Source organism: Eretmochelys imbricata, chromosome 5 (genome assembly GCF_965152235.1).
Source record: "Eretmochelys imbricata isolate rEreImb1 chromosome 5, rEreImb1.hap1, whole genome shotgun sequence".
Lineage (NCBI taxonomy): Eukaryota > Metazoa > Chordata > Testudines > Cheloniidae > Eretmochelys > Eretmochelys imbricata.
In genome coordinates, this window is record NC_135576.1 from 78,234,624 (window position 1) to 78,247,229 (window position 12,606).

The window sequence follows — 12,606 nt, forward strand, 5'->3', positions numbered from 1 at the left end:
CTTGTCTGTGGTGGAGATGATGGTAGTAGCCTGACGACACCAAGTTAATTACTCTTTTTCCTGTTTGCCTCACAGGATGTGACATGTGTGCTGATAACCGCAATGGTGAGTGCCCCATGCATGGGCCACTTCACTCTCTGCGCCGCCTAGTGGGCACTAGTAGTGCTGCAGCCGCAGCACCTCCACCTGAGATCCCTGAATGGCTCAGGGACCTCCCCCGGGAAGTGTGTCTGTGTACCAGTACTGTACCTGGTCTGGCCTATGGCATCTGCGCTGCGCAGAGGATCCAGCAGGGCACCTGGATTGGGCCTTTCCAGGGAGTTGTCCTTCTGCCAGAGAAGGTTCAAACGGGAGCCATCAGGAACACGCAGCACCTCTGGGAAGTAAGTCATCTTCTTTCTATTCCTGATAGAAGTTTGATTTTCTCAAAGTCTATATCAAGTGTCATTGTATGTAGGACATACAGTTTAGTTCCTTTGTACATAATGGCTAGATTGATCTGACCCCAAAGCCTCCACAATGGATTTAAATGTGTAATCAGTAATATATGCCTGAAAGACTTGCCTACACTTTCTACAACTGAGGGTACCATTGGCAAACTAATAGGAACCTTAGAACTCCACCTAGTTTGCATAAAAAAGGGGCAGATTGCTGCACATTCTCGTATCTTTAATATGGAGATATGGTTTGAGGAGGCCATAGTCTCAACATACAGTGCTTCTTTCATCTTTAGCCAAGTGGCTGCAGCCCAGGGAGATGACTGGTCCCAATATGTGTCGCTCCATCTTGATTTGAATGGAGGGCACTCAGTTTGAGATGGCACATTGCATGCTCAGACCAGTCATCTTTGTGGCCTGGAAATGTGATGGGACTCATAGTTCCTGTTTGTTACACTCCCATGTTAAAGATGAGGGTATTCACCAACACTTAGAACTCTGGGCCACATTTGGCTAGTGTGCTTAGTTTTGACCATCCCTCCTGTGGTACTGTAGGCAGCATCCTTGCTTAGAATCCAGGTTTAGTTTTTTGTTTGGCAATTCCTTCTTAGTAGCTATCCTCTTGAAAGGAGTAATGCAATACTATTTGGCAGTAGACACTGACGATCAGTGTAAAGGCATTTTAGGATTTGGAAGCTTGATGTAGTTCGGATGAATGTTGGCTGTAGATTCCAGGTTGGTTTAAGAAATCAAAATCTATATTGCACTTGGTCTTTCAGGCGCTTCCCCAGTCACTATTCTACTATAACTCAGGGTTTGCTAGCGCAGCACCATTTGAGGAATCCCTATTTTCAGAAGTTTAACATTGAGCTGTACAAATGATCTTCAAGTTGAAAGCTATCATCTGTATTATGCTAGCCAGGAAGCTATAATTTGATTGTGTCAAGCAGTTTTGCATTTTGGTAAGTTAGTTTAAGAAAAAGACAAGAAAACAAAGTGTGCTGATTTTAGACAGAGCTTTAACAATAAACAGCTAACAAAGGTATCCTCTTCCCTCCCTCATCATGTCCCAGTATTTATTAAATTAAGTGTCTATTATAAAAAGAGGAATGGCATTCTGACCTCCCTATCCTTTTGCCACTCATTTCTCCTTAATTCATAACATACTTTCTGGGGTATTTTTGTCCCTTGAATTTTAAAAACAGTTTTGTTTTGTGCTGGAAAATGTCAGGCCTGATTCTGTAAGTCCTCTGTGGAAAGAACTCCCACTGAAATCAAGGGGAGTGACATCTGCGGAGAGTTGGTAGGATTGTGTCAATCGTCCAGAAGAGGAGGAAGTATTTGTGAAATCAGTGGCTCCAACCCTGCACCTAAACAAGCAAAATCATCATTGTTAACTTGCTGAGATAGTGCAGTTAGAGAAGTGTTTTCTAGTTAGGGACCTGATCCAAAGCCCACTGAAGAGAATGTGAGTCTTTCCATTGACTTCAGTGAGTGCTGCATTAATCTCCAAGTGTATTTATAACTGTCATTAGGATTTTTACTGGATGTTTGGTGTTATGAATTCAAACATGCAAATGTGTACTGTATTCATTCACAGCAGACCTGTAAGCTCTTTGAGTCAGGGCCGTCATTTGTTATGTGTTTGTACAGCAACTAGCAGCACTGTCATAGATGACTTGGGTTCCTGAATGCTACCACAATACAAATAAATAATAATATACCCAAGGCCCTTTTCTACCATTCTTACAAAGCCTGCCATTGAGGCCAGTGAGAGTTTCACATAAAGGCTGAAAGATCAGCCCCAACAAGTTTCAAAATGCATTGGGTGAAATTCTGGCCTTATTGAAGTCAATGGGAGTTTTCCCAATGACTTCAGTGGGGTCAGAATTTCACCTATTTTGCATATTGGGCCAGATCCTGTTCCAGTTGAAGTAAATTGCAAAACTCCTATTGACTTTTATGGGAGCACATTTAAGCACATTATTCATACTCATTTATAGAGCATACACTGTATTATTGCAACAGGACTTGATACTATTTCTGACATGGTGTTTGTGGTTTATATTGTCTTAAACTGAAGAATATGAAATAATAAAATTTAGGGGGTCAGCTTTTCAACTTCTGTTAATCATCACAGTTCAAATGAAGTCACTAGAGTTAAGATATTTTACACAGTTGAGATGTCAGCCCTATATATTTACATAATTAATTTTTTCCCAATATTTTGATTCATTAGTTAGACTCTGGTCACTTTTTATGTAAGTAAAGTTTTAAATATTGACAACTTTTTTCAAGGTGACCATTTTTTAGCCTATTTCAAGTTCACTTAAATATAGTGGTTTTGAAAGGTCAACTGAAATGTGCATGTTACTTGTGTCCTCTGATAGAGACACTGACAAGAGACAGTGTGGGGAGGGAAACAGAGAGGAAATGGAAAAATATTTAGTGAAAACCAGAGAGCAATGGGAGGCGTAGGGAGGGGAGAGCAGAGAGCACAACAGAAAAAAAGGTTAATGAAAAAATAAAAACTGTACCGATGTAAATCCAAAATACTGTCCAGTTATGAGTGTCACCTGAGCTTTGTGCTGGTTTGTTCTTCTATCCCAAGCAATTTGTGCAGGCTTCCTTTATGGCAGAAAAATGGTGAGTGTGCGCGCACGTGTGTGTGTGTGTTTTGACAAATCTTGGAAAGAAAAATAGGTTGGTGCGGGGAGACTTAGGAACTCAGACTATTTCTGCAAACTCAAAAAGAAAATCCAAGGATCACAAAACCTCCAAGTTTTGGCCATTCTTTGTTTATTTTGACCCTCAAAATGGTAGTTTTAATTTTCTGAATACTGATGTTTACTAAAGAGCGAATATAGCAAAGGAAGGAGACTAGGAGGAGATTGCAGTTTTACAAAGTGATTTCTGTGAATAAATGAAGAAATATAATGTGTTTGAATAATCTATATACTTTTAGTATATCTCATATAATGTAGATAAAATCAAATAATAAAAATTAAAGGATCATCATTGTCCTTTTATAAAATCATGGCTGTAGTTAATTCCCTTCCATCTCCCTTTTAAAATCAGATTCAAATGTAAAAGTGACTACAGATGAGTATTCAGTATTAAAGTCCTGACGGATCTTAGTGAGGTAAATATCTTTTTTTTTTCAGTACTCTAAATAGATTTCTAATATTTTTTTTCTCCTTTGCATTGCAAAGTTAAGTTGATGGATTTTTGTTTCACTTTACAGCTCTTTATTGTTTTCAGTGTGTGCTAAATAAACTGAAGAGCTATTCCAAAAACAATTAAGCATAGATACAGATTTGGTGCTTTTTTATTTCCTTTGCTGTGGCAAACATCAGAATTATTGCATTTGACTTATGGTTCAAAACTATGGAAATATTTTTTGGTCTGTCTGCATGAGTGCTCCCACAATGCAGTCAGTGTTTGCTTTATATGTAATCCATATAGCTCAATGTACAGCAATTCAGAGTAAATTAAATACCATTCCATTACCTCACAACATGTCTTGACACCTAGGGGTGTTCATTGGAAATTATAGAGTTCTTTAGCAATTAGTCAAGATAATTTTTTATAGCCTACAGTAAGATCAGATCTTCAGAAAGCCAAAAATATTAGTCATTTTGGTTGTGGTTGTTTCTCTTCCCTGTCCACATTCTCTTCCCCCTTGCCCCCCTCCTGCCCTTTGGCCCACTTCAATCTAGATACAATAAACTCTGATTTGTTTAAAAGGAAAACAGTACTGGGTGTATTAAGTAAACATTCTCTTTGGTAATACAGGCATTTATTCCAACAGTACTTGATAACTTTTCTGATCTTTTTTTTTTCATTTTGAAGTAATGGGGAAAATCCTCTTCTGATGTTATTGAAAAGAAAACAGAGACTTTCTCAGCAATTAGGTCTTATTGATGAGAATGAGATAATTTTCCCTTAATGTGTTTTCTAATAAAGAAGTGAAAAGGCACACTTGATTCTAACATATATGAAAACATTATCTCAGTTATTAATGTGTCCTTATTCCCTAGAGATAAATTAATCTAGTTGCACATGGTTTCCCCTTTCTGTTTAACATCAGAATTTAATAAGACTAGACTTAAGGAATGCATACGGGATACACTTAAAATTCTATTGGAATAAAATACAGAAGTTTTAGGAGTTAAAGTTTTTCAGACTCCATAAATCCGAGAAAGAACTGTATGATAAATGGATCTCTTCCTCAAAAATATTTAATAGAAGAACCATTTTGATCACTTAGCTGAAGCAAAGTTTTACTGCAATTGCAGAGATAGCTATATTGAAGGATTGAATCTCATAGTTGCCTTTTCCTCTTTATACTGGTAACATTTTGCCTTTGTCAGTGTTATATGTTGGAAATCAGTTAAATAATTGTTCTTGAGATATTCAAGGGTATATCAACTATATTGTTACACTTCATTGTGGTTTGATTTTATGTCATAATTTTAGATGTAGTTTAAAATTTTGCTTGTATGTGTAGATCTTGCCTTTTATATACATTTTTTATTTAAAGAGGTGAATAAAAATACACACATAAAATGAGATTTATTAATAATTGCAAAATGCTAATGCTGTTTTGCCCTAAAGATCGACGGCATTAATTGGCACTAGTATAAGGACAAATCCTCTTGTCCTTTCAATGTGGTACCATTGTGGGTGTTGTGCTCCCTTTGAAGTCAATGAGAATTTTGCCATGGACTTCAGTGAGAGCAAGATAAGGAAGTATAATGAGACATACATTAGCCAGACCCCATACTGTACACATTTGTATGTATTCATCTATAGAAAGAACTATTACCTTTAAATTAAGAGCTCATTCAAATTATAGTGATACATATGCATTCATGTTCTCAAAGTCATAGTTTTGGCCTAAATTAGCCTGATACAGCAAAAGCACTAGGGGATAGAATTATGCCATAGTTCTATTAAAGTGAAAATTATGTTTCTCAGCAATCCATCATCTGATATTCTAGAGGGCTTGTCAGCTCTGTTTCAAATATGTCATGTTCATGAAATGCAAATAATTTTGCCCTCAAAATAAACCTTAGTAATGTTACTATGATGTCTTAAATTATGCAGAGTAACAGCTGGTGCTGCTGTTTTTGTCTTGCCTCATATGATTGTAAGATGTCTTTTTTTTTTAAAGGTAAACTGTGTTTTTATCATATATAAACCATCTTCTGTGTATTGGAAATATTGCAAGTATTGTGTTCAGTAACTCAGCTAGCTAGAAGTTCAGTAAGATCACATTCAGGGTCACAGCATATTTAATTTATGATAATTGCACTAAGCTGCTATAAAGCAGCTTGTTCCAGTCAGTTTTTCATGATCATTTACTATCATATTTCTTCCAGTATCTTTAGTAATTGATAGATTCCTTACTGAAGAGTTTAAATCCAAAACTATATCTGAAATTACTTTGATTTCAAATATAAAAGCTTATCTTAGCTTATGTTTAACATAGTTTCCTTTAATCAGACAATTAAATTTAGCCCATTTGATGTTTCTCATTAGGATCATCTTACCTGTTTGTTATGAGTCATTCATACCTCTGTCTTCAATGTATTTATTTGATTGATATACTGTATTTATTATATCTCTAGGCACACAAATCTAAAAACACATATAGCAAAAAAGTAATTTAACTTGCGGTAGGTCCCAATCCTGCTCCCACTGAAGAGAATGTGAGCTTTGCAAAACCCTTGAATAGCAGTCAAGCACATATCAGTTATGCACATGTCCTCCATATTTGGAGAATATCTAGTTTTTAAGGCGTACAAGTACTCCTAATTTATGGTACCATTAACTGTGAATTATTTCTATTCACTTCTGATTAAATGTGAATAAAGATAGCACTTTAATGATGTGTATAGATACCCTAAATATATTGTATACCTGATACCAATAATATATTGGTGATAGGTTTCAGAGTAACAGCCGTGTTAGTCTGTATTGAGCTGTAGCTCACGAAAGCTCATGCTCAAATAAATTGGTTAGTCTCTAAGGTGCCACAAGTACTCCTTTTCTTTTTGCATATTGGTGATAGATACCATTAAAAAATCCATTGTGCCTAAATGCAGAACAAATTTTTCAGTATGGAAAAGATGTTCAGTATTTCACAGAATTATTTTGATCACTTCTTTATACCTTTTATCCTCTCAGATTTCATGACATCAGATGTGTATTGACAAAAAATACAGACTCTTGAATAACTACTTAACATAAAAGCTGGAAAATCCAGTCTAACATACACTTTCCATCTAAGCATTTGCCACCTTTTTCAGATAAGTTACAGAATTCCATTATCCAAATTGTTACACATGTGTGACAGAGGTTGACCTTTAGTCATGTCAATCCTTTTTGTGTAGGCCTCAGGCTCCAGCCTAATGGCTCAAAGCCTGATTTACTCACTGTAATAAGGGCAGGAGGTCGAGCAATTGTCAGCCTGCCTGCTCGTACTCTTCTCAGAGCCTGGTTGAAGGCTGTTAACACAAAGCTTTTCAAAGTGAATTTACAACCTCCACCACTGACAGAGGCCAATCAGTACACCATAAATGTCAGGTTAGTGAGATTGAGCAGTAAGTAAAGTACTGACAGCACACTATTGGCTGAAATCAATTGCTCAAGGTTTAACTGAAAATAGCCATCTATGTATAAGTACATTTGTGGAACCAAGTTAAGTATGCAGAACAAGTTTCAGGTGGATTTCATAGCGTTACCTGTTAATAATAGCACATGGCACTGGGCTTTGCATTTGTGCAGTTTTAGTATTAACATTGCTTGTGCTTATATGATTCGTGATCAGAAAGTTTGTGCACTGGAGCTGGTCCTTAGTTACAGAAATGAGGTAGCATGTTAAACTGTATGGGAAAAAGAAAATCAAAATGTCAGTACAGGGAAAACTAGGGACATTTTAATGATACTGATTCATTAAAGATTAAAAAATTTCAACTTTAAGTGATTCATGAAAATTCCAAAACTTTCCGCAAAGGCTCATTCACAAGGAAACTGTGGCTTTTTTTATTGTTCCTGTTGTTCTGTAATGCAAAACTATAGTAGAAGTCACTAATGAGTGATTGTGTCCTGATGGTCTGAATATCCATGAGATGTAGTTACCTACAAGACTGAATGTTTTTATCATTTTGTGTAATGACAGTTTCGACAACAATTCATTCAGCTCTGAAGGCATCAGCATTAAAATGTAAGAATCCATTAAAATGCTGTATGCAAGGATTTATAAATTAGGCAATTTCCTTGATTATTGCAATCATTTACAAAATTGATTGTCCCAGTGTGGTATAGGCAGGTTGCAGCAATGAGCATTGACAACAGGCATGTCCTCTAATATCTATAGTCATTGTTCACTAAAATAGGACGCCTCTCTACTATGAGATTGTTTTCCATCTCAAGGTCAATTATGCATTGAAATAAGGCTACTAACCTATAAGACCACACATCTTTAAAGGAGACCTACATAAGACAGCATGCTATTTATAGGCTGCAATGATAGCTAGAAAGCTTTTTTTTCCCCTTTCACACGTAATTTGTTTGCTGTTGATCTAGACGTTCATTGGAGTCTATAGTACATATTCTCTGTGTGATCCATTATTGAAAGGTAAATAATTTTTGCAAATTGCAGCTGTATATATTTATTTGATTGAAGATATAAAAGTCAATAATGTATTTTATTTGTTGCTTCTTAAAGTTCTAATTAACCAATAGATATACTGTATAGTAACTTGATTGGGTCAATTATTTCTAGAAGACATAATAAAGACATTATGTCACAATGAGAGTACACCCTTGAAGTAAGTTTTCCTATACCAGAACAAATACAATAAATCTACTAAGTGTTTAACCATTAACCACAAAAACCATAATGTTCTCTGTATGTGTGAAAAATCAGAAATATACCTGATAAAAATATCTGGACACTGTCACCTTAACAGACATTATTTCACATTATTGTTGAAAAATGTAGATTATGTTCAGGCAAACTTAGTTGGCAACAAAGTAGCTCGTGTCAGGCCACATGCTGATTGTGCTCATATAGGGTCAAATCCTGCAGTCCTTAGTCAATTCTTGCTTAGGCAAAACTCTCATTGGTGCCTTAGTAAGGTTTTCAAGACAGAGTGAATACCATACAGCAGTGTTTTACTCACTGTTTTAAAATCAGCATTTTTCCAAGATAAGAAGCCAGCATTTTCTCTGAGAAGCACTACAGAACCTCTAGGTTGTATCTCAGTGTACACCCAGCACTGGTTTGATAAGATTAGGACAAAATTACCTTAAAAGCACCCTGATTATGGATACGCTGTAGCTTGACCTAAGGCCAACATTTTAGTTTGGAAAAAAGACTGTATTTTCAGTGGCTGCATAATAATACATTGTGTTTAATTAGATAAACATCTGCATCAAAAATACATTTTCCTCTTTTTAGTGTTTTGTAAAAATCTATAACACATTTGTTTCTGGTGTGTATTACATTGCATATTTATTACACAGATTTTGCAAAATGGGCACATAACAGGCAATACTTTAACTGTAATTCAGCTAGGTGTTACTAGTGTAGAGGATATCTATCTATCTATATATCTATCAAATATGTGTGCGTATATGTGTGTGTGTATATATATATATATGGGTGTCTCAACAGTTTTGGTTTCAGTTATGCAACTGTAAAGCAGAGCTGAGTCAGTCTATCAGGCATAATTGTCATGGAGACTTTACTATATCAACAGAAGAAATTTGAGACCACTATTTATTAAACTGTATATTTATTATAAAGCAATGAAATTGGGAAATAAAATAATGCTTATTCAAATTAAAAATATTTTAAAACAAACTAATAACAGTATTGAAATTTATTTTATGTAAAATAAATAAATATAGGGTTAAATATATTCAGCCAATCTAATGTACTGATTAAGTCAAAATCCTTGAATGATTTTTAATTTGATTATATATATAATTTTTTATTTTCTGCCTGCAGTTATGTCAGAGGGTCATTTGTGGAGATGAGGATATTAATGTTTGTTGGTGTTGCCACAAAGATTTTTAGAGCAATATGGTTTCGTAGCAGATATTCCTTCATAGGAATTATGTCTGGCAGTCTTAAAAGTGGAGTCTTTCGTTTGCTATTTTTTAAAAATGTCTTTTTTATATATGCCTGAGGTTTCTGTTGTTTTTAGATTGGCTTCAATTATGTCCACATGACTCTGTCCTTCTATTACTCCCATGGGAGAAGTGTATATGTGGCAGATATGCATATTTGATTATTTAGGAATAAATTATTGGGGCTCAGGCACATTTCTTGCTTGCATGATTGGTTGCTGATAAAGTCATTCCCTGACTGGGAGATGCCATGTCTTGTTTGCATCACAAAGATCTGTTTGGATGACTCTGCTGGCCTCGTGTTGGTTCATCTTCTCATGGTCAGCATGAGAACAGAAAGAGTAAGGTAAACAAGCTGACTATGCTTGTTCAATTCTCTGATGCCAGGTTAGGAAATACCCAGTATATGTTACACATGAGTTTCAGGATTTAGGAATTCTGGTCACCTGCTACTTATCAAACTTCCTTTATTAGTTCTGAGTTGGGGGTGAAATTGGCATCCTCTAGACTTGTTCTAGGTGAATTCAGTGCCCATAAGGATAATGGACCAAATTTACTGTTGACCTCAGTGTTGCAGCTCCATTGAAGCCAAAGGAGCTATGGTTGTTTACACCAGTGGTGAATTTGGATTCTTGAATGTACAGCTTCTGTAGTAAACACAGGATACCCTGGGTGGTTTATTGCTCAAATCACACCAGTTGGCATACTGATTCTGACTTTTGGGATCGTATTGTAAATAAGGGATGGACTCCAATTAAAACTTTTGTTATGGTGAGATCATAATCTCTAGGTGAGATTAATACCTTATGCTCATAATAGAGTTGTGTGGAATATTTTTAACAATCTGTTTTCCATGAGTATGACACTGTGGCATCTACATGTCTTCTCCTTTTGCATTATCCTCATAGATTATTCTGGTTTTCAGAGACAGCCTGTGACAAATGAAGCCGCAGGTGAGAAAAGTTGGATTATCAATGGTAGACTGAGCACAATTCATTGTGTCATAGGGAATGTCTGTGTTCCTATGGTTCAACACTGGTTAAGGCAGAGAAGTTATTACACCTCAGCTATTGAATCTGTGAAAACCTGTTCAGTGGAACTACTCCTTCCCACCCCATCCTTCTATATATCTTCAGAAAAATACAAATTAGGAGATCATCTGTAATTCAGTGATGCAATATCATACCTCTGATAGTGATGCTGCACTGAAGGAAGGTAGGTAAAAAGACCCATAGAATTCTGGGCATAGCTAGCTCTAGTGAATGTTGTAATTCTGGGGAAACCTCTATTTATCCATATTTAAGCTTAGGTCTAACTCCCACCGCACTGTGGTGAAATCTTTAACAAATATATTGACAGCACAAAACATAAGGCCTTAATTTTTTTCAAAGTACTTAGTATTTGCAGTTAATTTAATTTGAATTATGTCACCTCTGTATGAATGACTCATGTACTTATTATTATCTGCTTTGTATTCTAAAGTATGGTGAATGAGAGCTAATGTTCTAAACATGGTTTTGATAGTGTTGAAATGTTTTCATAACAGGGATAGCTGTTTTATATCTTGACCACATCTGCTGCAAGCGAAGTTCAGAATTAGCAGATGACATTGAAGCAGTTTCTCAAAACATTTGCCAAGGCAGGTAATGGTAGCAGGCAGTATTGTCTTTTGAGTTGACAAAGAATGTTAACTTTTGAGGGAATATGCATACACAATTCAATAGTTATGTGGAAACATATTCCAAAAAGTCCATTATATATTACTTAGTGCTGCAGTAAGCTTTTTGGGCAGCTATACCAGTACGCTTGACTAAGACCTCAGCCGTGCCTGCCAGCAGCATCCTCATCCCTTCAGACAGCGAGCTACTCCTCTCTACCTTTCTTTAAATCCCAATACCACAAATTACTGAATACCACAAAGGGGATGTTCAGCACCTTGTGGGATGGGACCTTTAATGATGAAGTTGAGGGCTAGTCTCTGTGTTGGGTCCCAATGTATTTTTACTGCTGCCTCTCATTCCCTGGTTTGTGGTCTAACACATGAGGGCTTGGTATGTTCCAGATCTCTGGGCATGTAAAAATGTATTGAACAGGAGGTGGAGGCTGCTCAGTTTCCACTGCAGTTTTAGTGCAAACATAATTGAATGGGAGGTGAACAGTAGTACTCAGCATCAAGCCTCAGCCTCAACTTCATCACCAAGGTGTTCAGGAAAGGGAGGTTGTTGCAGGGGTGAGATATAAGGGGTTGCCAGGCACTTATTATTGGACAGTGCTTGAAGTAACCCTGTCTATACTATACTGTATGTACAAGTGGTTGGGAATCACTGCATTACAGCCATATTCAGAAAGGGATATTGTATGTACTCCCTCTCAAGGGGCACAAGCATTAGAAATGTGCTGGTTAGAAACATACACATCAATAAACAGTGATTTAAAAATTCAGCAGGCTTTTAAAGCTTTGGCCCCACCTGCCTCACAGATTCACACAGTGGGGCCTGGCTGGGCTGGATTTGCCAAAAGTTTTTCTGAATGGATGCCATGGGTTAAATGCCCTTTCTGACCAATCATGGCTTGGAATTGTGTCAGCCTGTGCCCTCAGTTGCACCTCTTGCTCCAATTGCTTCCTCTTATTAGCCAGGATGGAGTTGCCCTGCCTTCCCCCTCTCCCTTTTTTAGGGCTAACCTAGAGCAGGAGCAAAGGGCCTTTTATGCTCTCCATCTCCTTCAACAAGGTTTTCTTACCCCTATAACTACATGCTGGAGAAGGGATAAGAACAAGTGGTCTGACCTCGTCCTCAGGGTATTATATTAGCGCTTAATTGCTTAATGTATGTTGTTGTTGCTTTTGGCTGACTAGACAGTGCATTCTCTTATTTGTTTGGTTCAAGCCAGAATCACATTCAGGTTTCCACACATGACATGACATACTGGAACAACTTCAGGGGCGGATATAGTCTTTGCAGGGGGGTGAATTTGTTCAGCTGTTTGGGCAGACAATAACTAAGAAAGGGTATGTATCTCCCAG

The 12,606-nt window shown here is 36.8% G+C and overlaps 1 protein-coding gene across 1 annotated transcript in view; it reads left to right on the top strand.

Annotated features, from left to right (window-relative positions):
- The window catches only part of PRDM6 (PR/SET domain 6), a 92,438-nt gene that overhangs the window by 12,020 nt on the left and 67,812 nt on the right, over positions 1-12,606 (top strand). The window contains exon 2 of the mRNA XM_077816358.1: positions 76-383. Coding sequence (XP_077672484.1) covers positions 76-383 — 308 coding nt within the window. The remainder of the gene's footprint in view (positions 1-75; positions 384-12,606) is intronic.